The sequence below is a fragment of the Ambystoma mexicanum genome, chromosome 9, assembly GCF_040938575.1.
Source record: "Ambystoma mexicanum isolate Mex_15411 chromosome 9, UKY_AmexF1_1, whole genome shotgun sequence".
In the NCBI taxonomy this organism is placed as follows: Eukaryota; Metazoa; Chordata; class Amphibia; order Caudata; family Ambystomatidae; genus Ambystoma; species Ambystoma mexicanum.
Genome location: NC_090931.1, coordinates 844,398,506 through 844,425,913, shown reverse-complemented (window position 1 = coordinate 844,425,913; position 27,408 = coordinate 844,398,506). Strand labels below are relative to the sequence as shown.

General features: G+C 46.1%; 1 protein-coding gene across 1 annotated transcript in view; it reads right to left on the bottom strand.

The window, feature by feature from the left end:
• The window catches only part of CPS1 (carbamoyl-phosphate synthase 1), a 236,985-nt gene that overhangs the window by 166,485 nt on the left and 43,092 nt on the right, over positions 1–27,408 (bottom strand). The window contains exons 7-13 of the mRNA XM_069615912.1: positions 19,500–19,589; positions 18,851–18,979; positions 15,073–15,179; positions 14,198–14,339; positions 11,418–11,495; positions 10,417–10,515; positions 5,468–5,563 (exon numbers count right to left, since the gene is read on the bottom strand). Coding sequence (XP_069472013.1) covers positions 5,468–5,563; positions 10,417–10,515; positions 11,418–11,495; positions 14,198–14,339; positions 15,073–15,179; positions 18,851–18,979; positions 19,500–19,589 — 741 coding nt within the window. The remainder of the gene's footprint in view (positions 1–5,467; positions 5,564–10,416; positions 10,516–11,417; positions 11,496–14,197; positions 14,340–15,072; positions 15,180–18,850; positions 18,980–19,499; positions 19,590–27,408) is intronic.

Here is a 27,408-nt window from a genome sequence, read left to right as displayed (position 1 = left end):
AAAATGGAGACTTTGTCCCGTCTCACCTTCCAGCTATCAGGCAGGTGCACAGATGATAATCGTTTTAATGGTTTCCCACCCATGTGTCTTTTAGCCCCAGGAGTTCATCAGAGGGAGGCTGAGCTTGTTCTTTTGTCCCAAATTCCCCCCCACCTCGCACTGTTTGAGCACAGTGTAGCCCCTGTTTCCTGATCCTGGTCCAAGCACGGGCGTGCACCTCTCACCCCAAACCAGGGACAGTCTCCATCGGAACCACCACCGTTACCACCCAGGCCTGCTGGGTTGGGAGGAGCGCTGCACCTCACAATAAAATTGATGACAACAGGAGATGGGCTGCACCCTGAGTTCTTAGATCACTAATAGACACAGACACACAAGTACATTTTAAAGGGTATTCCAACGGGCAGCCCTCTCTATTTATAAAACCACATGTATCCCTTTTTCCCTAGGATTCCCCTGGCGTGAGCTCCATCTAAATGGGGACCTGCTATGTCAGCTCACCCTTCCTTGGAGGAGTCTCGGGGACTCTTAGGGTGAGTCTGACTCAACAGATCCCTTCCCACCCACATGGAATGTGAGGCCAGAGGATGATCTCTGTGAGTGGTCCCATCTTGCTAATCAGCCTCAGTCAGGCGGCCATACTGTGCCGCTACCTAACGCCAGGGTACCTTTCCTCTACCCGCTTTCTCTACTTAGCATTCTTATAAATAACTCTGCACTGGCTTTGTGCAGCAGGTTTCTCCCTCTCTGCTCTTCACCTCCCGGGCTACAACTAGTGGACTTTTATGAAGGGCCCGCCAAGCTGGCCACGAGGCGGGCTGTCAGGGGCACGGCCAGGCAGCTGGCCTGAGTCCCCACCCACACATGGCCCGGGCTGGCCTGTTCTTTTTCGGCCCAGGCAGTACCTAGCACGTTGCCTGGGCCCTGCATACTGCCAGACCCATCCTGTGCAGCCTCCGGGTAAGCTGATGGCTGTCATCGTCCTGTGGCGGCCAAGCTGCTCCTAGCATTTGCAGCTTTGCCCTCTGGCTTAGTGTTTCGGGGGGTTCCCATGCGCCACCTGGTGCCATTTCTGGGATTTGGGCCTTAGTGGCTCCTCGAGGTAGCAGACCCTCCAGGGAAGTCTTTTTCTTTCTCTCCTTTCTTTCTCTATCCTCCAACTGCCTTTTTCCAACTGTCTTCTGTTTAAAATCCTATTTGGATTCTTTTCTTCCCTGTCCAGCCCATTCTTGGGAAGGGGAGTTATGCCCTATTGCTTTTTCTTTTTTTGCTTCTTTATTGAACACTCCATCCAACCCCATGGTGGGCTGGACGGTTTAAAACACACCCACACACACACTCATAAATAAAACACGCACTACACATTTATTAAAATACGTTATTCACGCCGGTGTCTGTGTCTTTGTTCCTAGGGTTCCTTAGGAGTCACGCATGTAGCCCCTACTCTCCGGGCCTTGTGTGGCCACGGCAACAACAGTACTTTAGAAATCAAGCAATCAGGCTGGGGTCGCACTGATGTTCAGATGGACTAGTGGGGCAAGCTTCAGTGACTGCTCAACTGAATTTAGAAGCAAATCTGGCCTTGACAAAAGAAGACCCAAATTCACAGGGTGGGAATTCACTTACTGAAGCAAAAACACACTGAAAGCCACTCCTTACTCCACTGTAACCACAACACATTGCAGGCACTCCTTACCTCACTGTAGAAGTAACACACAACAGGCCTCTCCATCATTCTGTATAGCAATAACGCTGAGAAGGCGATACACACCCTACAGGGAAGGCCACTCCTTACATGACTGTAGCAATAACACATGGCAAGCTACTCCCTAACTCATTGTAGCAATATGACACGGCAGACTACTCAGTAGCTCACTGTAGCAATAAGACGCAACAGGCCACTCAGTAGCTCACCGTAGCAATAAAACATGGTAGATCACTCTTTGGCTCACCCCAGCAATAACACACGTCAGACAACCTGTTGCATCAGTGATGAAGTAATCACATAGATCACTGACTTCTCATACCAATACCACATAGCAGGATGTGCATAGCAGGATATACATAGCAGGATGTGCATAGCAGGATGTGCATAGCGGGATGTGCATAGTAGGGTGTGCTCAGCATTACTGTAGTTAGTCACACACAAGTAAAAGTATCACATCCCTTTTATATTATTTTAAAAAACTGTTGATAGGACCAACCCAGCTCAGTATCCCACCTGACGAACAACACCCCTCTGTTCCACCACCCACCACTAACCCTTTAGCATTGTGACATATTCCCCACTAACTGCTACCCTAAGTGGTATACTCGTAATAAATGATATGTTGTAAGAATGTTCCCCCAGTGTAATCATCTAGTTTATGCTTGTAGCCAAGGTGTGCACCGCTCTTTTGCTTCTTGAAGCTAGGTTGGCACTAGATAAATGTTTTAAATGCATCACGATGTAAGAGATACAACAGATTCACTTTTCTACAAAATAATGTATTCTTCATAAATGTCAGGATGGTGTAAGGCCTAACTTGCCCTATGCTAAGGTGGGATTTCCCTACATAAAGAAACTGAGGATAGTCTGTGTCATTAAGTTCAACTTAAAAGTCTGTCTGTTTCCAAAACCTAGGCTTGCCCTCACAACTGAAGATATACAATGTGTAGGGACGTCAGCAATAAAAGGAATAGTATTTCAGAATAGATTTCCAAGCTTCTTCTAGCTCCTGGCTGGCTTTTAAGCTTCCCTCTTCCCCAGGTCCCAAAACAATTCCAAAACGTCTCTGGGTTCCCTCCCCCAAGTTCAAATAAGTTCCAAAAGGCCTTGGAGATCCCTTCCCCCAAGTTCAAAACAATTCCAACAGGCCTGTGAGTTCCCTTCCGCAAGTTCAACACAGTTCACTACGTCCCTGGGTTCCCTTCCCCAAGAAGGCAGCTCTTCCAGCTTCAACACCACAGTCAGTTCAAATCTCTCAGCTTTCAATAAAAATTCCAAATCAACTTTGTAACTATTCAGGCTTTTCAATAGTTTGCACAGATTGCTCTTTTTTCAATCACTTCAGCACTTATATATAAAACAGCTTCTGTATCTTAACTTTCCTTGGTTCTTCTCGAGTAGGGGTTATTTGGTCTAGGTGCAGTTGTCGGACCACACGGTCCGGCCATTACAGGTCACGTGACCAATAACCCTTGGCACTTTGTTATGCACTTGGCTCTCCTTGGTTCTTTCCAAAAGAGGGTCATTTGGTCTAGGTGCAGTTGTCGGACCACACAGTCCACCCATTATAGGTCACGCGACCGATAACCCTTGGCCTTTTGTTATTCCCTTATGTTTTCTTTCTATGTACCTGCATCATTAGTCAGCACGAAATTCTGCATCTCTTTAACACTCTCGTGGCTTTGCCACCACATGCTTTCCAGAGCTTATGTATCTCTAGACTCACACTTATTTCATATTCTTCTTGATACAACTTATATCTTATAAAATCCTTCAAGTCTTCTTGCCGAAACAGGTTTTCTCTCTTTTAAACCAGCGTTCGCACTCCACATTCAAATCAGTTTCCCTTGGCAAACACTCGGCTATGCCACAACATGAATTTCACATAACTCACTCTGTGTTGTTTGTTCCTTTCCATCATCTTGCTTTCACATTGTCCATTAGTGCTTATTACTTATTTTCACTGTGTTCATTAATACACATCACTTTCTTTTCACTTGTGCAGTATTTTCCTATACTTGTCATGTCTTTTTCTTTAGTTCGGTATTCAATAACACTTGTTGCCTTTCAAAAGTACTTTGCAGCTTGTTCAGTATTCAGAATTGTTCTATTCAGTCTTCAGACTCAATTACTATATGTTTCTCTTCGATCTGCATTTCCATCTGCCCAATTCCAGCCCCTGAAGCACCCCGGTATGAGTGCTCCCTTTCTTTCACTCACCGGTGTACAGCCGCTCCTCCGAGTGTCTTCTTTCTCTTCTATGGGTTTCTCTCCCTCCCCTTGTGCGTGTCGGGAACTCCAGCCAGCAGCGCTCATCACCTTTGAATCGTGCTTCAGCGGTCTGCAGCAATTTGGAGTCTTCTGTGTCACACAGCTCCAGCTGAGACACGGCATAGAGTACTGCAGGTGTCTCAACCCTCCTGTGGCCCATTTGGGCCCAGTGTCTCTCCCACCCCACTGCAACACAGGGCGTCCTTTTCGATGGCCCCTCTGCAGCCTTCTCCACGTCGGGTCAGTGCGGCATTCTAGCCAGACGGGTTTCTCCCTCGCTCTTTCCTGCCTCTCATTTTATGCACCTGTAACCTCTTAATTGGTTGCAGGTGCAAGTCCTTTGCCTGACCATAGTTAAATCTATTAGCAGGACACACCTGGCCATTGTTATGGTATTCCTCCATAATCCTCTTCCTCGTCCCAGTACCAAAGTGGTGTGAATGAATGGACGGGGCATAACTGTCTGTTTCCTCCTCCTCGTCTGAGTCTTAAAGGAATATGATTTTAGGACAGTTTGTCTGTGTGATGTGAAAGAGGAAAAGACTGAATGGAAGGGTGCGTAAAACCGAGTTGTTTCTTCCCTGTCTTGGTATGCTTCTGATATTTTCCTGTATTAACAAGAGGAGGTTGATGTCGGTTTAACCTGCCCATATAAGGAGGTACTCACCTGGTTGATCTTTTCTTTGTCCCTATATAATGATGCTATTTCCAGGAGTCATTTTGGAAGGGCGGAAAGGGGAAAGGTTGATAGTACCCTATAAAGGCATATGTGACTGAACGTTCATAATTAAATGGGAATGGAGAATACTGTGTCTTGCCTAAGGACATCCTCTCTCCATTCCCCAAATCTCCTGCACCCATGTGATCCTCCCTCGCATCTCCACCCCCAGGGTCGGGATCCAAAAGCGATGGCCTTTCCCTGGCCACCTGAGCAGAGGAGGTTGAGGAAAAAAAAGTGGGGTTGCCCTCAGGTTTCTCACCATACATATAATCAATTTAAAGAAATAGATGGCCAAGTGTGAAATGATTTCACGACTGGTCATCCATTAGTAGGTTCCATGTCTTCATAACGACAACACAAATAACAAAAACATTTTCAGTGAAATAAAAAGAACTAAAAACTGCAGAATTCTTTTCTCTTTTTTAATTTGAAGAGTTCCCCCAACTCCCCCATTTCCACAGCTTTTTTACCCTCAAAGCTCCCTCCACCCTTTTTAATCTCTTACCCCACCCTCCAGATATACTTATACTAAAAAAAGTGGCATTTTTTTTTCATTATTAAGCTTGTCACATAAGAGAGAATTTCATAATTGTGCTCTCACTTGTTAATGATGTGAATGATTTCGGGATCCTATGACGGACAGTCAAAAACCTATCAATGCATAAATCGTCCAAATTCTAAATATGTGAACATGTCCAATGAAATGCTGTATAAAATGTCAAGCAAGACTTCAACATGGTAGCAAAACCATGACCCTAAAGACTCACCTTCATGGCTTTAACAGCCTGTGACCCTGAGTAATCAAATTCACCCGCCTGGCCGATGGACAAACCACCAGATCCCAGGATCAGAACTTTGGAAACCTAGTAGAAGAGAGGAGTGGGAATCAGTCACTGAGCCAATATCAGAAGGTTTCATGGAAAGGGACAAAAGACTTAGCTTAGTGGGAAACAAGCCCATTGCAAGCGCAATCCCTAAATTCAGAACCTCCCACCAGCCAAAAAGTAATACATTAAAACAAAACAGGGCAAAAGACCAACCCAATGAAGGAAACAAAAAAGAAAGAAAGAAACAAGGAGTACAATGGAGAAACAAAGACATGGAAACATATATAAAATGAAATGATACATTACAAAATAGACGTTATAACTAATGAAAGACTTAGAAGAGGTAAAATAACAAATGATTAGGATTCCCAGTCCAGCCCATGACAGCCCCAGCCACACCAGATTTTCATGATAGCCATTGACTATGTAAAGAAGCAGCGATTTCAGATGAATTGTTATCAAAAGTATTTTGTATGGAAATCCTGACACCATGAAGTGGATTTGGCACTGTGAGATCACACCTGGAAACCCTCAAGTTATCAATGGGGCATGGTAAAGGAAAGCAAAATCAACATATTTTGAATTGAAGGCATTGCTGAATTACTCATAGATCGTTCAATGCCATGGGAGCATGGGCTAGCACTCCCAACGTGGACTTTGTCTGCACCGGCCTCACATCACCGACAACCCACTGCACTAATTATAGGCACACAGAAGGCTCATAACAGACACTCCCTGCAACACCTATGTCCCTTGTGCCCCAAAGCATCAGAAACGTAATGGCCAGTCCTTGCCTGTCTTGAACCCCATTTGTGGTAGTAGCCATACTGAGTGTGTGGGGTCACCAAGCGTGTGCCCTCTTTACTGCCCATTGGTACATGTGCAAGCCTGCACCAAGGTTAAAACTAACTGGTGATCTGTGGAGAAAAAGCGCCGTCCTACAAATGTCCGAAACTTGTGCAAAATGTATTGATTGGTTTAATTGTACATTTATCGTACAGACAAATTAAGAAAAAGGCCCAGAGAAATGCCAACACGTGTTTCGACCGATTTGGTCCTTTTCAAGGCGGGGCCAAGAGACCACACTACTGTTAGTCTCCTGTGGTCAAATACGGATACCTTTACTAAGTATTGTAACAGATGAACACAGTGCAATACGTCTTACTAAGGTAAAGCAGTATCCATTAAGAGCGCGATTGTTAACGGCACGCCAGGACATATAGTAATGATCCTGTTGACGCCTATCCTCCAATGCAATTGCAGTGATTAGATTCGTGATGGCGACATGTCCCAGGTTGCAACGGAAATGTCGCGTAATGAAAAGACGCCGTATTTCTCAGCTAGTTAGCAGCATAAATTCCAATGGCTAGGATGCCCGTAAGGTTGTAGGGATGTAACTCCGTTCGTAGTCATTAGCATGAATCCAGCGTTGCACCAAGGTTAGTCTACTCAAACTCAGGATGGGGGTTTGTCCCAAAAGACAGTGGTACACTCCTGAGTGTGGCAGGGATTGTTTGGGGGAAGGCTGAAGATGGTGAAACCCGCACATTTTTCCCTCTCCTACTCAAATCTCCATTAATCCCATAAAACTCTTGTTTACAAGAAGCACTTACCATGGTCAAGTGCACTGCTAGAGTCTTACACATTCCCTACTCCCAAGGGCCTTAAAGCCGTCCCTCTCCAGCGCCCGCCATCATTTTCTTTAGTTCCTACTTTATTTGTAGGTGTAGGCAAGCCAATGAGGGTTCCGGGCCTGACTCAAGACAAGAGGATGTCCTGACTCTAGGTCATGTGTGACACGAGAGTCACCCAGAGGCCATGAAAGGCAAGGCAAATCCGAATGTTTCCTTATATGGGCAGCAGTTCAGAAAATGTTAAAACATTTAACCGTAGTGAAATTCGATACACTGTTCAAATGAAGGTCATTTGAGGACTGAATAGCACTAGACCGATTCTGCCCAGAATGTTCACCAAAGAATTATGTGTATAAGAATTTCCATTTTCAAATGCAGTATAACCCTGATGTGACATAATAGCATCTGAGGATGATGGAATTCAGAATCAGCTGCTATGGCGTCACAGCTGGGGGACGGGGGACGCAGCATTTTCTCTGCCAGGTATTTTTTCCCCTTTTTATGCTGCTGTGCAGTGAGGGGAGAGGGAGCTTGGGGTCGAGTCACAAGCTTGGCTGTATTTTCTCAAGGAATACCTCAAAACGTCTTTCCAGTTCCTGCCACTCGCAATCACAGTACATGCGCCTCATTAATGAGTTGTGGAATGGGGGAGGGTGGGGGGAGGGGGTTGATCGCCATTGCTGTAGCTCATTTGAGCCCAATGTGGATTAGGAGGATAGACAGCTGGCAGCAATACCCCTCTCTGTAAATCCTCCCATTTTTGGGAGGCAAGGTGGAGGACAACCTTCGAGCAAGCAACGAGGTTTTTTCATCCACTTTACCCCTAAACTCAGAATTTAGCATTGTGGGAAAATGGTGGTAAAGTGGCGGTAATGGAAATGGTTCACGCGTCTCTCCAGTGCAACTTGCCTGCCTCTAGTCTCCCTGATGCAAGGTACCCAGAAATCCTGCACAGACTCTTCTGGTCCTCCTAAATATAATGCTGCCACACGTTGCTAAGCTTCTGGAAAGAAGGGCTCCCTTTTGCACTTGTCGCTGTCCACTTGTCTGACCATGTTTGATGCATGTCTTTTCGGCGCTGGTGCCTCCACTGCCACTGTTGCTCCCTCTATATGGCTCTGATGATCCGCACTAGGCCCAGCCTGGTGGTCTTTCCTCCATTCCTGTCCCACTCGATCTCCCGCTTGCCTTTGAAAGCATGTATCTGCCCTGCGCTTCTTTGCTCACGTTCTAAACCAAATACTCCAGGCGCTGCTCTTACTTGCTGTCCTTCATCGCTCTCCCTTTTTGCATCTTCTCACTCTTATGAAAGGTTCTTTATCATCCCCGCTTCCTTCTTCTGTGAGGTTCTGTAGGGCTCAGTTCCTGGCCTCTTAGTTTCTCGCTATGCACCAGCTGTCTCACGTCCATTCATCCTCCTTTCTGTTTTCAGTCACATTTAATTCAAAGTTCTCGTGATTTCCTGTCTTTCCCTTCATTTAGTTACTCCATTCATACCAAACCCTGAGCTGTAGAGCCTTTCATGGGGCCTCTTTACCTACACAGTACTTCTCTTTATTCCTCAATTTGCATCATCTGATTACACTCTGAGCTTTCAATTGTGTTCATCGCTGGAGCATCAAGAATAATCCTGTTATATGTGCATATATTGGCTCTATTATAAGTGTGACAACGCCCCCAGCAAACATGATATGTTTTTAATGTTTCCCCGTTAACCCTTCCTCATATTTAGCGCTGTCGTTCTAGGCATGGCATGGTGACTTAGAAACGATTGATCCTCTCCTATTACACATTCTTGCTTGTGTGTACTAAAACCTTTTCAATCACTAAAATATTTAACTCAATGTTTCTTTCTCTCTTCCTACAAATATTGATGCTCTTTTTAGTATGCATAAAATATTCAAATTTTCTGATATTATTAGGTCCTAACATTTTCTCCACGTCTATTTCAGCTTCTGGTGGTGGCGTGATGGCCCTACTGCCTCGTGGGACATGCCGACAGCTGGCATTTAGGCCATTTCCTGTGCCCAGGGAAGAAAAGTCCCCTCCCCCCAAAAAGGTAAAGGGGCACAAACTCATGGAGAGGACGTGGCAGGGAAATGGGCACTTACCTGAGTCACGGTGCCCACCCTTTAGGGTTCCCTGGCACCTATCCCTCTTTCCTCGCCTCGCCCACCTGACAATTGTATGAGCTAATTGTCAGGTGTTGTTACAGGGACCTTCACAATGTTTTATGGAGATTTTATGACCATGAACCATTTATGAAGTACGTTGTGCTATGTGCGCTGTGAGGTTGGGGTCCTATACCCATCCAAAAGGCCAGCAAGCAGGCACGAATGGTTGGCTGGTCCCTTGGGTTGCCCAATGGGGAGAAGGGTGTATCACAAACTTGGGTCTTAGACTGTCCGCTCTGACATTTGACTTATCAATTCACCTCAGAGGAACTCAGGCAACTGCTAAGCCAACAGGCTATTGGTGGGTCAAAAGGAGCTGCCGTGGGCATGATCACGTAAACTTGCTTGTAAGATGTAGCAATCAGGTGCAGTCCCCTTCAAGCACGTGGGCATGATCACGTAAACTTGCTTGTAAGATGTAGCAATCAGGTGCAGTCCCCTTCAAGCATTTGCTTAAAAATGTTGTGCAATAAAATGCAGCCTGCTTACTTCCAAATGGCTGTACACCTTGTTGCTTATTAGTCTGCTTGAAGTCATAGTCCTGCGCAAGGGCATCCTCTATAGGTCTTCCTATGGCCCACTGTTTGCTATTTGGTTTTCTTTGTCTTGTTCGCACAAATGCGCTCACTCTCTTTCCCCTCGATATATGTCCATTCACATTTCCCATTATCAATAAACATGTCTTTGGCCTAAATATCCCTGGGCCACGTGACTGTTCCACCCACAGGAGCACCTTCCAGTTACAGAAATAGTTGTTTCTTCATCTCAAATTATGGGATGCCCTCCCTGCTGCCACACCAAGTACCTATCTCAACACTCTTAAAACCTTATCTTTCTTCTGTATCAAGCCTTTTCCTGTCGTTTATTTTTCTCTCATGTTTAAGTTACGTATTAATGTATCTATATTGTTTGATTTCATTTGTAACATTGCTTTATAGAGCTCTATATACAAAATATATATGCATCGTGCACATGAAATATCTGCATCAGTCATTGAACAACAGCACTGGTGCTCGGTCCTGCAAGGTGCCCAATAGCCCACCGAGAGTGATATGAGAAACATGCTTGATCGAAGACTTACATCGATCCGGGATGAGATTAATGCTGGCTTTGGCATCACTGATGTCAGGGTGGTGCCTTTCCCCTTCTTTATCATGGACATGAAGACGTCAAAGAGAAACTGAAAAAAATATAAGAGAAAGGAAATTAAAGTTTATGGCATATCAAGATCAAGCCATCTGACATTCTGCATCGGAGAAGCTGGGAACCACATGCCTGACTTCTTTGTATATTGGCTCTACTGATGCTGTGAGGCACATCATTTGTAATCACAAAGTGGTTGACAATTGGCTATTAGAGGATACAACACACATCCCGTGCAATAGTTAAAGTGCCCCAAAGCTAGGTCTGACCTGTACTATAGCTAGGCCTGGATTCACCCCCGTGCGCATCCCTAGGCATAGGTGGCAGACTCTTGAGCTCAGTGTGGGAAATTGAGCCGCTATGGATGTTGTTTTGATTTGATGACAATATCTTGCAAACAAACTCCCTGCCCACGCTGCTTGCCTGGTCCCACTCCCATGACCAGCAGCACCATGACATCCTATGAGGGAGAACCAATCAATTTATCAGGAGGATAAGATCGTCCTGTTGCCTGGACTGGAATTCCTAGCTCCTCTTAATCATCTTACTAGAATGATTAGCTTTTCCGTGTCTTCTAAACATCTTTTTGGCTGAACTCTGATCCCTCTCGTGACATTTACCCCATACTATATTTAGCCTCTTCTTATCATTTTGTTCAATTCTGATTTAACACATCTTCCAATCTCCTACTTAGTGGATCTAAGCAACTTTTAAGAAGAACCCTTTGCTTGTATCGCGTTCCTGTCTAGTATAACAGTGCTCTAAAATTGTCTACATTGTTATTGCTAATAAATACTTGTTGAGACAAATTGAGCCCATCTACTCCAAGACCCAAGTTAGCTGTAACCCAGCACTGCCGATTCACGACGCTAGCCGTGGCAACACCTCTCACCCCCTTAACCGACTTCAGTTCAGCAAAGACTCAGCTGTCTGCTGTACCTCTGTGTCTGTTGGTCCAGGATTTCCTTCTGGGTTGAACTGTACCGCAAATATGGGTTTGGTCTCGTGCATAATTCCCTGATGGTGGGATAAAAAAAGAACAACAATTGGCAAACTAGAGAGTAAGGAAGGTGAGAAATTCAATTCGAAGACAGCGCATTCTGGACTACACAGTGACAAGACGATCAACACTGAAGTACACTTCAGAGAACATGAGCTGTGTTGCACCGGGTCTTCCACGGTGCACAACATCAGAGCACTTGATTCTGTTATTCACAGCGCATGGGGAAGGGTTTGAATAGAGCAACCGTGTACATCACTTTTGTGGATTTCAAATCTTCCTTTGATCTCATAAACAGGAACATTTTATGGAGTACGTTACAGGGTCTGGGCTGTCCCCTCTGGCTATCACAGATAATAATAGGCATATATAGTAACATCGAAGCCCGTGTGCGCCTGAATGATTCAGGTGGGGTATCGGAATTAGTGTTGATTAATAGGGGAGTCAAACAAGGGCGTTTTTTGGCTCCCCTATTGTTCAATTTATACCTAATGGAATTACCCAGGTGCCTGAGAGAAAAGGCCAGTTGTCCTCCAAAATTGGGAGATTCACTGCTACCAGCCATGCTACACGCAGATGATTTGGTGCTGTTCAACCAAACCTCTTCGGCTATGGTGAATATGTTAAATGAGCTGGCCGCTTATGGCGCAGAGAATGAATTGACAATAAACCTAGCCAAAACAAAGGTCATGGTGGTATCCAGCAAGAAAATCAATAGGCCTTTATTAAAGACAGTACTCTGCTGATTGGAATATGTGGGCCATTACCTCTATTTGGATCTGGATATGGGATGTGGCAGGAGATATAGATATATTATGGCGATGAAAACCAGAAAGGCTAAGGTAATTATGGCACAAGTAAGCAAATGCGCTGCTGGTAATGCTGGATATTGGCTTAAAGGTGTGCTAATGATATACAGGCCATGCTATTGCCCGATGGCTCTATAGGGGCTTGAAGCCGTTACTACGTGTGACCTAACCTGGTTGAATAGTCTTGAGGGAATGTTTGGGTGGAGATTTCTAAGATCGCCTCAGTCGTTCCCTATGGAGTACCTTAGACTTGAATTGGGTCTTATTTCCCTACGTGGAATGGCGTGAAGAAGGAGGGGGGAGCTATATATCAAATGGACACTGGATCCAGACTGCCGACTGTTGGACAAATTAGGTGAGCACCATGAGACCAAAATGTTTTGTAGAAGGAAATCCTTCAAAACTCTTAACATGGAATTGTATGAAACTATTGGTTGGACTCATGATTTAGCATTGGGTGGGTTTTACATTGCTGCCACTGGGACTGGGCCAACAATGATGCCCATCTTTCAAGTCCAACTTTTGTGATGCATCAATTCAGGAAAGCTTAACCTTATCTACGTTTATGTCCTGCTATGGACCAATCACTTGCCATTGTTGCCTGAGAGAGGCGCACAACTCAATCTGGGACGAGAAGAATGATTGTGTTGCATGTGTAGAATGAGGCATGTCCCTCAGACTGTGAAACACATTTTTATAGAGTGTGTAAAGCTTGGCTCAGTTTACGTGTGTTCGTTGGGGCACCTGCTGGTAGTTCCACCGGCAGTGAATCCAACAAAAATCCCCATGGAGTTCTATGGACTCTAAAAATGGGGACTGACCACCACTTATAATCATGTGGTAACTCCACAGGACCAAGTGGCGGTAACACAATTGAATTTGGTGGTATTTAGCACTGGAATCCTGGCAAACTCGTAATGAGGCCCATAAATATTTGACCCCTCAGCAAGTTTCTCTTTCCTTGAAGCCGATATGCCGTACTCGGCCAATGAGTGCTCTACAAATAAATTAATAGAAATACAAGCTGTCTTCTCACAGCGTTATGTGTGAATAAATAGTTGGTAGAAGTCTCACCATGACCATTGACTCAAACCATGTCGAAAATGGCAACCCCAATCTTTGCATTGGTCCTTGATGATAAGCATTATGGGCCTCATGAAAGCCGATTCTGTGCAGCGAGCTCAAGCATGACATCCTAGTCTTTCTATTGTGTAAAAACAGGCGAGGGGCCAAACTCTGTTCAGACTGTAACCTCAGTTACAGCCTAGAAAGAATGCCCAGGCAGCAAGACTTGCCAGAACCCAAGAGTAGTATGAAAAAACAGGGCTTATGGATGCCCAGTTTAAAGTGGCCAGACGTCAGGTGTGTAGCCATGCTCTACCACTTCATTTGAGACAACAGCAAAGCTAGAACCTAGCATTTTGTATTTAGGCACAAGCAATTGCTTTGTCGTGTTCCTTAATGGGATGGCTGTCATGCATTCTTCAAAATATAATCCATCCATCGATCTGTCCACCTGCTCGTATCATCCATCCATATATCTATCCCTCCTTAGATCCATGTATCGCACATTCCATCTATCCTTGTATCCACTCATTCAGCAATCTAGTCATCAACCAGATGTGTATCCACATCTTCACACCTATTGAACTGTTTATGTGTCTTGCCATTTGTGCATGTACGCCTTGACCAGTCATCTGTCAAGTGTTCATCTAATCATCCGTACAGCATTGCCTTTTCATTATAATCAGACATCCATCCCTCCATCTGAACACCCAGCTATACATGCATCCAACACCCGCTCATGTATCCGTCTACCAAACCAATCAGTGCATTGATTGAGACCTATGCCCATCATTATTTTGGTGGCAACCATTGGGGTGAGATCTGGCATGGTTCTACATTTGTACCTCATTTGTTTGGTCGTTGGCGTTCACAAAGAGTGGTTTCCAGCCGGCGGGCAGAGAGTTGGCATCCACTCCGTATGCATGGTTCTGGGCAGTGATGAACGCCTGGCCATTCATCTTGTTCAGGACTGGTTGGTTCTGTCCCCTGGTGAGGATGGAGAGAGAAAACATGGCAATGAAGCAGGACATCGGCATTGATTGCATTCACATGACGATCCTCGCATAGCTCTGGAATATTGACCCTGTTGGGAAAGACTGCCATGAAGCCAGTCATTAGGAGTCCAACTGAGATACATTAGGTCAGAAAGCAAGAGTTAGAGGCTGAACATGTCTGTTTATGTCCTCCTTATTGTAGGATTCAAACGGCCCCACCAATGCCTATCAATTTACTTTAAACAGGCCAAGAAGAGCTGTATTTAGTGTTCCCACCTCACTGTTCAATATCCAATCAGAGCTTATAAACAGTGATCTTATCTTAAATAGTTCCATAGTGAATGGAGCTGAAAGAAGCCCACATGCCTAGGCTACTGTGCCCACCTAACAGCAATCCAACTCAGCATCCCCCTGCCAGAGACTCTAGGTTATCTATGCACAAGCTTCTGTTTCTAAGTTAACCAAACTCCACTGTAGTTTCCAAAGACTTCTGAGCTCAATCTTCTCTGTTTGGTGGGGTACAGCACACAGGAAAATATAGCCTTTTACTGTTTTCCTTATTTGAGAAATAGCAAAAAGCAGATTGAAAAGCACTGCAGAATAATTAACAGCATAGTGTTGCAATGGAGAACAGGCAAGTGATATGTGCTCTACTCTTCAGGCTGATGGCTGTGAAAGATGCTGCTGAGGTTGCATGAGTTCTGCGTGCAGTGACGGTGACACACCTGTTTGCCATGGGTAGCCTGTAGGTCTTTGCACCGGCGGCCAGAGCAGCTATCTCATTACCCATGCAGACCCCAAACACAGGCTCCTTCCGATCACTGTTGAAGACCTGAAATATGAACCAAAAGTCATTGAGAAATACGCTGATTAGAAAACCAGTTTCCAGAGGACTGGTCAGCTAAAGAGGTATGGCTTGATGCCTTAGTCAACTTTGACCTCTAGATCTCATTTTCAAAAGCACTTCCTCCATGACAAAAGACATTGTTAAAACATTGTTATTATTGGGTGGCTGCAACATATGAAATGATTGATGGCATCAGTGCAATGGCTTGTGGGGACATAACCAACCCATGCACATTATCGAGCACATTAATATGCTCCCAAAGGTCACATTTTCATTGACAGACTCACACTAGAAGTCAGGAAATTAGTGAGTATGGGTTCTAGATTGTTCCATCTCTTATATGCCCCGACTCCCTGAGTTCAAGCACCAAGATACCTCCGGGTGTGGAGCGCTATATAAATAAACAAACCAACAAACAAACAAGATAACCGTGTAGGTCCTCGTGGAAGCTTATCATGCTGCTACAACGCAGCCTGCCATAGCTATATAAATGGGCACCTGCATGTACACAAACGCATTGAGTGTTTGCAAACAATAAAGGGGTTATTCAAGTTCATGGTGCTTCACCAGCAAACTTCAAGAGAACTAGCATATTTGAAAAAAGAAAGTCAATAGAGTTATTTCTTTAACCCTAGATGCACCACGCTAAGTATCCCTGAAACCACCCCACAAATTTACAGCGGTAACAACCAATTTGATCCAAAAAAAACTGACCATATGGCCGTTTTGATCGAATTGGATGTTTCTGTTTTGTTTGAATACAAAAATACTGAACATGAGGAGCGGTAGCTGACGGGGGATCCCCTGCTCCCCTTGTTCGGTATTTGGGGTTTTTGGGGGTGCAGTGGTGTCCTCCGATTCCTTACCATTGGCGGCAGGGGACAAAAAAAACAATGAATGGTCAGAACGGGGGACCAAGCAGTAACATTGTGGTCAGTTCACCTGCGAATAAAACCTGCGCACACTAACAACCCAGATCCTCTACAGCCATCTTTTCTTAGCTACCCTCAAGAAATCAGCTTCATTTAGACATATTAGGAAAAATTACATAATTAGTAGGATTGTTTCTGAAAGACTGGGACTCTGCGTTATATTTGAGGCCTTTGGAATTATGCAATATTTAGCAATAAACCAACAACTAGCACTTATTCTGCAGATTTCATCAAACACTCCATTAAAGCTAGAAAGCAAAGTGAGTCAAGGGGGAACACCATGGAAATACAGAAAAATACACACTGTAGCAATTGACACAATGCCAACTCTTTTGGAGGGATTGGATAGCTGTTAGTGTGGTGAGGAAGAGAACATGAAACATTTTGAAAACATTGGGCCTCATTCCGAGTATGGCGGTAAGGGATAGCGGCCACCGCTAACGAGAGCGGTGACGGTAATCCCTTACCGCCATACTCCGAGTTCCCTTTGCGCCATGGAGGTTTTAACACCTGCTTTTAGCAGGTGTTAAAAACCATGGCGCTAAGGGACCTTGATGTTAATTACGCCACCGTAATTTACGGTGGCGTAATTAACGCCTTCCCCACTCCCATTATGCCCTATGGGGCAAGAATGGAAATGGGGAAGGGTAAATGGGGATTGGGGAATTACCGCCCCGCCAACCTTGGAATGGGGCGGTAATTCCGCCATCCACCAAGGCGCTGCCGGTCCGGGTACGGCGTCAACCAAGGCGTTAATAGCGCCATTGGTTAGCGCCGTACTCGGAATGAGGCCCATTGAATATATCAAGCCTTGCTCAAAGAAAAACATATTAGATGGACCCAACCATTCTAATGCGGTGCAGAGGCTTTCCCAGAGGGAAACAGGCTGTGGGACTCATGCGCAAGAACAGTCATCAAGAGAACAAAGATTCTAGTCACCCCCAGTCTGTACCAAGAAGAGTCTACATTGGTATGTCATGAGGTGATTGGAAGAAATGATTGGCAAATCCAACTGATGCTTTCCTCCTAGGGAAAATAAGTTCTGCAAAACAGTGGACAATCAATCAGAAGCAAGGTGAGATAATGTACAAAAACAATCAGTTCAGACATCATGAAAAACAGGAGTTTACAATCTCGAGCTCTCCAGGTGTTTTGAACCAAGACTCCCATGTTGCCATGTATTGGCTATGATGGCTAGGGTGGGTGGAGGTTGTAGTTCAAAACATCCGGAGTGCACAGATTACAGTCCCTCGATGTAAATTATAGACACTGGGCCTCATTATAAGCTTGGCAGTCTGGAAATTACAGTGCATGTAGCACTTATGAGGCTAAAAACCTTGGGGTCACCTTTGACTCCTCTCTCTCTTTCTCTGCACCCATTACGGACCTCACCAGGAAGTCCAACTTCTACCTCCACCTCCTCAGGGGCATTCTTTCTTTCCTCACCTTCCCCCAGAAGTTCAACATCTTCAGATCCCTAGTTCTTTCGAGGCTGGACTACTGCAACAGCCTCATCCTCAATCTGCCTCTTTCCTCCCTTCGCCCCCTTCAACTAATCTAGAATACGACTGCAAGACTTATCCTTGGCCTCAAGCCCAGGGACTGCATCTCTCTAGCCATAAAATCTCTCCACTTGCTCCCGGTGAACGCAAGTATCAAATTCAAGACTTTTTGCATCATCCACAAGGCTGTCTGGGGCCTGGGACCTATCTACATCCAGCTTTCCCTCCTTAAATACCTCACTACTAGAGTCCTTCAGTCCTCTGGCTCCAACTCTCTTCAGGGCAAACGCTTTCCAAACAGAGAGTGGGAGGTAGATCCCTTTCCCTGGCAGGGCCTCCCTCTGGAATGACCTCTCTGCCCCCACAGACTTGAGCCGGATCTTTGTAAGTTCCCGGAAACTTCTCAAGACTTTCCTTTTCTCCTCTTCCTTCCCTCTCCCCTCCCGTGCTAATGTTCCATCTGCCGCTGCAGCTGGGGCCTGGCCCCTTCAGAGTTATACAGGGGCTAAGCCACCCTCCTACAAGTCCCCTAAGCATCCCTTGCCAGCACTGCCTTTCGGGCTCCCTTCCCCGGACTAGCCCTAACCCGGTCCACCCTGTCCTCCGCACTTACCCTCGCTTCCCTCTCCCCTTTTCCCCCTTTCCATCTTGGCTCCCCTAGAACTTACCTTTCTTGGACCCCCCAGCGCTTAACCTCTAACCCCCTACCTTGGGCACTTCACTCCTGCACTTCTCCCCCTAGCCCCTGCCCCTGCACCTATCACCTCATTCTTGCACTTGCACAGTAGGATTGCCACAAAGCCAATATAACCATTCGTTCTTCCTATGTTCCCCTCCCCTAGTTTGTCTTGTGGCACCTGGAAACACTTGTCTATAGGCGTCATACAAATTCCCAATAAATAAATAAACGTCCCGGCACACTTTCCGGACCGCCAACCGGTGAGTTTGCTGGTAGGGGCACGAGTTCATGCCGCTACCAGCAGGCTTCGGGTTTCTCATTCCTCCTATGGGACTCCATGGGAATGGGAAATAACTGTTCCGCTGCCGATGATATTCTGGTAGCACCGTGATGTCAGGCGGTGAAATAGTTTCATGGGCTTGGCGGCAAATCTGTCGGTAGGACCTGCAGGTTACCGCCAACCTCGTAATGAGACCCAATGGGATCAGCAGTGTAGGAAATGCTGAGACGCATGCAAAATGTGCTGAGCAGCTGATTACGCACCTTCTTGAGGTTCTGCACAAGAGTCCCCGCCAACTCCGGGTTGCCAGGCCCGTTGGTGAGGAATAGCCCGTCGTATTCCATCTTGGAGAAGTCATGGTTCCAAGGAACTAAATTCACCTCGGCACCTCGCTACAAGACAAGGAAGAGAAGGTTAGCAAGTGGGATCCAGAGGACCGTCTTCCATTGGCCAGCGCACCTGTTTGCCTTTAATTCCCAATTACACAGGTCGGGCCAAAGGCGGACCTTCCTCCTAGCCGGCATGTATTAAGAAGTGTATCATCTGGTAGTGACCAGTTACCATTTTAAGAAAAAAGAAATGGAATTTTAATAAAAACAAGTTGAACAATGTAAAAGGAATGCTTTCCGTGACTATAGTTATATGACTGAATTTAGGGGTAGAACTTTGAGAAAAAGAACACTTTCAAAAAGGAGGGACGTAGCATTGTAAATCACTGTACGGTACACTGCGACCAGACTACAAGCAGATTACATTTCTGTTCAGAAAGAAAGCATAAAAACAACCCCCTTGTTTGAACTGCGAGGGGTGCCTAGAAGCCCTCCATGCCATGTTCAGCTGTCAGGTAAGAAATCCTGTCAAGGCTTACGCAGGCCCCTGCCTGTCAGTCTACCATGAAGAGGCCGCCCTTACCTTGACCAATTGGCGGATGATGTTATGCTTCACGCCGCAGTCCACTGCCACCAGCTTCACCGGATTCCCCTTGCCATAGACCTTGATGTCCTGTTTAGAGAGGGGAACGCAGTCTCCAGTTAGTGCCAAGACCTGCTGCCACTGCACCAAACCTTTCTTTTTCAATAGGCTTTTACTGCTATCCTTATGGCCAAATAGTCACACTTTCTAAACAAAACTTATCTAAAAAACATTTGAGGACCTGTTTATTGAATTTTTGTTTTTAATTAATATACTCCAATTTTGTCAGGATAATCATTCCCCACTGAAGAACGATTGCCCATCAGGTATCCTTGTATGTACTTATCCATTTATGATTTCGGTGGCGGAAAAGGCAAGGTCTGGTGTCGGAGCACTGTATGAACACACGTGTATTTTAAATCAATATCTGGATACTTTATTTATTTTTACATTTGTATAGCGCACTAAACCCTGGGGGATCAAGGCGCTTTTCGTGACCAGTTACATGCAGAAAGAAGAGAATATTCTTGGCGTATCACTTAACATACACATCGCAATGTCTATCCTTTACCAGTAATCCCATTACACAGAGTAATCACTCTACAGATATCGGTGGCTTCCGGATTCCGGATTCCTTGGACTTACTTCCGTGTTGCAACTTGTAGCGTGTTAAAGGGTGCAAATCTGGGCATGCCGTGGGTTCAATTAGCCAGCACTACTGCAATCAAACCGAGTGCTTGGATGCAGTCCTGCAAAACATGCTCATTTATGGTTACCTAGCTTGGGAGGCCATTGAGGATGTTTTTTATTTTATTTATTTAATCGTTTTTTTATAACGCCCCCAATACCGCGCCTGAGTTCAGATTCTAAGCGCGGATCCGGGATTTGAACCTCTGATGCTCTGCATGGTCTTGCTTCCCAGACCCGAGCGTTGCCCCTGTGCTATCCTCCGTTCACCCCCCTGTTGGATGCGGAGCCCAGGGGTACCAATGGGAAAAGTGTGCTAAAGCAAGAACCTGCCAAATTGCTCACTTGGGAGAACAGACTATGCATGCATAAACCTGAGTTACTGCGGCAGCAGCTGCAAACGTACCGAGTCAGAGGGAAAAGGCCTGCCCAGGCGATAGCAATATAGCCCATATAATGAAGCCAAAGGCGTAGGTGCTGGGCTCAGTTTTTAGATGGCCCACGCCTTCAATGTTTAGCATCTCTTTGAGAAACGAACTATTCTCTGAATTGGGGTGAAAGATGCATCTAATGGGCCAAAGAAAGGCATAATAGCTATAAAGGAAGCTGGCAGTGGGGGGGTTGAGTGGGAGACCGAGGGGTAATGTCCCCGATCATGATCAGTTTTCAAATCTGTCATCCAGTTGCACCAAAATGTGAGGCTGGATCTGCCCCTGGCTACAGACCCGCAGCCGGCATTCCTGGCTGAAAAATCAACTCTCCTGTCTATCGTATAATAACCATGTGTCCTTGACGATTAGTAACTATATCAAACATATGAAGGGGGCTTCTTTCAGCCTTTATGGTGGTGGAGTGCAGCCCAGGCTCCTTCTCAGGTCTCCTTTTTGGGCCTGATCAGTCTTTATGTGTCATTTATTTCGGTGTATTGCATAGTATGCACTCCCGTGACACCTCTCTGTTGAATATACTGACTGGGGCTGGTGGGAGTTGTAGTCCAAAGCATCTGACAAACATTGCAGACTACGGCCCTCAGGGTTGTCCAAGTACAGATGCTTTCAGAGGAAAGCAGTGATTAACAGGATGGGGGGGCTCACCTTTGTTGGGAAGTCAGGTGCTGAATTCTGTGTAAGTGGGTAACCAACCGATGGGGGAGGCAAACACATTGGAAATCAGACCATGCAGATGAGACGAGGAGTGTGCAATTGCATCATGCATGTAATTAACCAAACTGCTGGTAGGGCAGATTGCAGAATCACGTTTTATGGGGCAAAGATAAAAAGAGCAATAGTAGAGGACTTCAAGGGGTGAAAACAGTCATTCTGCAACAGGTGGAGAAGAACAGTGGGCAGAGGTCATTGTTCCTACAGCGCTATGGGGCTCAATTCAGGGCCTCATCCAAGTACTTACGCCGCGTGTCGTGCATCAGCACTGAATAGAGTTGGCCTGCCAATGACCTGCAAGCAGAAGGATTGTGTCCTTCCCGGAACAAAGTGAAATGCACTTGGAGCCCAGAAGCTTGAGCGCCCCTGACATTGCGAGGGTTACCACGGAGAGTAAACATGCGCTAGCATTTCAGCGTGGACTGCTCCCTTTGAGAGTAGGGTTAAAACTGATTTGAATAAGGTTGTGGCCCTAATGTAAAGGCACCAGCACTTTGAGGGTTTTTAGGAATACAGCCCATGTAACAAAAAATAACATATTCACGCACAAGTATATATGCATGTCTGCATGTATGTGTGGGATTCATGAAGTGGAAATCGAGGGTGTGCGCAACAGAGTCCTCTACATAAGGGATGCACCCAGATGTTACAAGTGGCTTGCGGGGGTAGCGGGGGTACTGAGACAGAAAGAGAGACTCTGGGAAGAGGGAGCTCTGAAGTGGGAGAAGAAGGGTTGAGGGGAGTGATAAATATGTATATGTGTGTGTGTGTACGTGCGTGCAGGTGTGTGTGTGTGTGCATGCATGCAGGTGTGTGTGTGTGTGTGTGTGTGTGTGTGTGTGTGTGTGTGTGTGTGTGTGCGCGCGCGCGCGTGCAGGCGTGTGTGTGTGTATAATCCATGACTCGTAGCAGAAGGCATCCATAGCTTGTCACACACAGAGCCCATAGGTTTAAGGATACAGTATGTAGAAGCTTCTCGAATGGCATGTAGACAGTCGTGCTTCCCTCGTATAATGTTTTCGAAGGAGAATGCTTCGAGCTTTTACCGGAAGTGATGCCTAGTGACTGCACTAAGCATAGGGTGTGCTTTTCTCCTAGCTCGGTACCCCCCTATGTGGTCATCTTGTGTGTTTGTGGCCACTTCCCAGGTGGGAAGACTAGAGTGGGTGGCCAATACATGGAGAAAATACATAACACCTTGGCGGCCACATTGATGCTGACCAGTGTGCTCTACCAGGGATCACACAACAGGTCCATCCAGTTACCACCCCTGCGTTACAAGCAGTGGTCGAAGTGTAGGAAAAGAAGTAGTGGAACTATGTTCCCTGCTGGACTGCACCCACTCCCCACAAACCCCATCAACATGTCCCCTCCCACACACAATAAACACCCCCAAACACTTGCACCTGCTGGTTAAGGGAACGTTCAGTGCAATGCACTGAAAGTGCAAGTTTCAACTTCTTTCTACACTTTTATTTTAAAACGAAACCATTCCGGAACGTTTTCTTTTTAAAATAAAAGTATAGGAGCTGTGAAAGGTAATTTAAAAAAGTAGAGGAGCACCGCTCCCGACCGCTCCCGCTCACTTCGACCACTGGTTACAAGGCACGTGCATGCACTGTGTAGAGGAGAAGCTGCATGCCTCTGCAGTAAACGTTGCCTCCCTACCCCCCATATGTTGGAGACCTGTGATCATGCCGTGTTTGACACCAGCAGTTATGCCAATACCGCAACATGTGTTTGAAAGAAGATACCCGTTGAGACAACCCTACCGAATGTATCCCCAAGGTGATGACAACCTAAGGGAGGAACTCCCTGAAGGAATATGAAAAGGAGCAAAGAAAGAAGCTAGTGACGTCACAAGAGACATGTACGACATCCTGAGATACTGGCTGAAGATGATGTACGGATCCTACAGAAACTAATGACGTAGTAAAGAATCAAGAGAACCTTTAAATACAAAAATGAAGATTACACGTGCACAGAGTGCTGCAGAGAATAGACCATTCAATAATTGTACAGATGCTGAAACGCAAGGTAGATTAAGTCATCATAGAAGCTGGCTATACGTAGTGAACAGAATGCAGGCAAAGTCGCCATTGTATAGAAGCTGGACATTGGTATCATGAATTTAGCAAGCCAGCACCCATGAAGAAGGAAGGGAAAACTATGTTGCAGCAAGAATAAGCTGAATGGTGGAGCTGCAAGGCAAGGTTGTCTGGCTTGGAGTCATGGGCACAAATTGAGCACACCATCATAGAGGGTCCTCCCAAAGAGAAAACCGAGGGGAAGCAAGGCGGTGGTATAGGGAAACAACCTCACAATGGAAGAATATAAAAACAGGGAGAAGACAAAGGAAACTTGAGGAATCCACATGAAACAACGCATTCAAACGTACACGTGTCAATGATTGCAATATCATGACGTACATCTCTGATTTCCTATGGAACCATTTGCTGACACTCACTAGAGAAATCTCTCTAGCAGTGGCTCCAGGCCTAAGCATCAGGCTCCCTCCGGTGACCATCATATTCCGCGGCATGGCCCCATTGACATCCATGATGCATACTAGTGTGACATGCAAAAAAAGGTTTGCTTTTATGTGAAAAGTCAAATGTTTTTAACATCATGCATAACAGCAAGCTAGAGATTTCTGACAAACAATCTCTATACCTAGGTCAGTTTAATACACAATTACTTTTAATGTATGTCTTAAAGTGCTGAAAAATACGGTGGCAAAAATAGATTTTTAGACTTGCATTATTTAGTCTGGGACTTGCAGTTTTCCATTCAGGATGTGGGAATACAGCCATAATGATATTCTTTTGGCTTAAAATGTTCGCATAAGGATTTCCCTATTGTGAAGTTGCTTTACTGTGTGATTTGTAAGCACAAAAATACAATATTACTGTAGTCCGGGAAAGCCAAACTTTAAATATTTGTATGAAGTAAAGCTCAAAAAAAGTATGTCTTCAAAGTGCGTAAATCACAGCGTAGTTTAAAATCCCAGCATCACTGCTTAACCCAACTTTGTGATTTGGGGGAAATAATGTTATACCACTGTGACATATACAAAAAAGTGAGTCCTTTACAGTGACTAAATTCACATATAAAAAATAGGACGCTCTTACAATGGGGCATGTTTAATGATTTTAGGGACATAATGGTGTCCCTCGCACTGCTCTATTAGTGTCCCCTGAGGCTGTCACATGCAACTGCATTATTGTTTCACTGGCTCTCTCGCAGTCCCAGATCACTTGATTTGACAGGCAGACATAAAGTCTCACCAGCCAGTCTGTGTGCCAGACATTCTAGTATAGCAGACTGACTGCGGCAGAAGCAACATTAAAATTCATCTCCTGTTGTTGCCAGTCACAAAGGATGCTTAGGCAGCGTGGAGTGCTGCTCACCTCACAATGAGTGAAACTCTTTCATATGCCCAATTATTTTGTCTTGTGAGGACACCCTCTGCTGTTCTTGGAGCTTCATAATCTGCAAAAGGTGGGCTCATGGACTAATGTAGAAGCAGGGGGAGCAGAGCTAGGTTTCCTTGTGACAATGTTGATGTGCACGGATCTGGAAAGATAGGGCTCGCTGTATTGCGTAGGATTTAGCTATTTGTGAGTTTTTCAGAGCAGTGGTTAGGACGCCCTCCATGTTGCTAGTCCAAAGTCTGCGTTTGCATGCATGTGTGTCTGGAGCAAATGCGCAGGTTGTGAGCACTGAGAATGTAATGTTGCAGAAGTGGGGGCAGCGCAGCGTGTATTGGGGCGCACTGCAGGATTTGATTTGGCTGTTCATTCTCTTTAAATGAGCAGGTTTACGTCTCTACACTGTAGACCTATGTCCCTTCCCAGGGGTGTTGCTAGGTCTGGAAAAGATCCGGGGCTATGCTAATGTTGGGACTGTCTAGACTCGGGGCTAGCTAACCTTTTGGTTGTAGCACCTGAGGTTCTATCTGGGGCTACAACCAAAAGACCAGGGGCTATAGCCCTCTTAGCAGCACCCCCCCTCCCTAGCACCGCCTCTGTCCCTTCCCCTGAAGCAACGCAGCTCTCTGCACATTCTGCACGTTGTCTCTCATGAAATCCCCGTGCCCCTTCTTTCTCGTGCTGAGGCCTTGTAGCTGTATGTACAGTGGTCTCTGAGCAGTAGGTGTCAGTCAGTCGATCCTGGTAAACCTGGCGGGAGGACCAAATGTTGTCTGTGTGGAGAAAACGACTTCAATCGGCGCGGAGCCTGTGTCTTCATCAGACGCCACTGCACCAAGTGCAGTGCCTTTCACTATATCCCTGTCGTTCTCTATGCAGTACGCTGTCTTCCACTGAACAGACATAGCTCTGCAGCGCACCTCACACCGAGGCACGCTAGTTCCACACATTACCTCCACGCTGACTGTGAAATGGACGCCACTGAAGCTGACCTCCCTTTCACACGCTGTACAGGAGGGGGGCGCGAGGGGAAGGGTGATCCATCCCCGCTGCCATAATCGCTCATTGATAAGAGCTCGTGCCCGGCCTCGCGCTCTCCGCTACAGGCTCATCTGCATTAAAGAGCTGTTAGCCGCAGATACTGATAGATCACTGCCCGCTAATTACCGCCATTGGAGAATGGAGCTAATTGTCAGCTTCATTTTGTCAAATGGCTTCCTAAGCTCCTGGAATGAAGTTAGAGGATAGCAAGGGTCTAAGGATTCCATTCAGCCTCTTATTTTTCAATCCAGTCTCTATGTATGCCTCCTGTCTGCATCTTTACTGGGATTCGTGCCCATTAATGTGCCAGGCCAAGTGCCTCGCACCAGCTGCAGGCTGCAAGGAAGTCTGCCTCTACTCACTCTCCCCACGTCGACATCTCACCGAAATGCTCTCTCTCCCTCTCTCTCTCTCTCTCTCTTTCTCTCTCGCGCTCTTCATCTCTCTGCATGGACTTCTGGCTCCATCATCCTCTCCCTGTTCTCTTGCTCTTCCTTTCACTCTCCGTCCTATCTCTCGTGTTGTCTTTCTTGCTCCACCCCCGCCTCTCTCTCGCTGTCAATCTATGTCTCTTCTTTGTGTCTCTCTCTCTCTCTCTCTCTCTCTCTCTCTTTCGCTCTCTGTCTACCTGCCAGTCTCTCTATCTTTCTCTCTCTCTCTTCCCCCTCCCTCCCTCTCTAGCGCTCTGTTGCTTTCTGCACACCAATGCCCTGGCACCCATGGTACCAGTCACGGCAGTCATATTCTATAAATGATGACCACCACCTGGATTATCACCCCAATGACCACTGGGAAACACCGTCATATGCAAGACTCACCACACAGAATTCAATTGAACCCAAAGTCATCACCAACAGAAAGCACAACACCCAGCGCCTGCTCTGCCACCTTGCCATGGCAGACCCAACCAAGGCAACAATGATTCCCTGGAGACCTAAAACATTGCCTTCCTCGCACACCGGTAACACCCTTTCTGCCGTGGCCCTCCATGCACCACAAAGTTTCTGGAAGCCGAAACAGTGGTCACCATCCAACTCTTCTTCCATTTGAAGGCCAATGTTTGTATATATGTAAGGGATTCATAAAGCACACCCCTAGCTTGAGTGCTGTACATAGCGCATCCACTCAGGGGGGTAGAAGTAAAGGTGCAAGGGTAGCAGAAGAGCTGGGATGAAAATGGGGAGCAGGGGAGGAGGCGGATCACAGGAAAGGGAGGCTCAGAGCGGGAGAATTACGGTCCAGTATGGATGTATTGGATTTATAAAGCACAAACCCAGCTGGGGAGTAGAGGGCGCTGTACGCACAGGATACACCCAGCGGGTTACAAGATAGGGGGAGGAGCAGGGATGTATATATCGGATCAGGGGAGTGGAGAATCTCCAGAGGGGGAGAATTAGGGTTGAGTGGAGCAATCGGCAATTGGTGATAATTTGGTGAGTGACTTCCAGTCAGGGTACAGGATATGACGTAGAACAAAATCATGTTACTGACTAAGAGTGAAGCAATTCTAATCTGGAAGAACTTCTCATCAGCGTTAGATGCTATTCACCCCAAAACAATGCTTGAACACCTTGCAAAGGCGACAGGCAT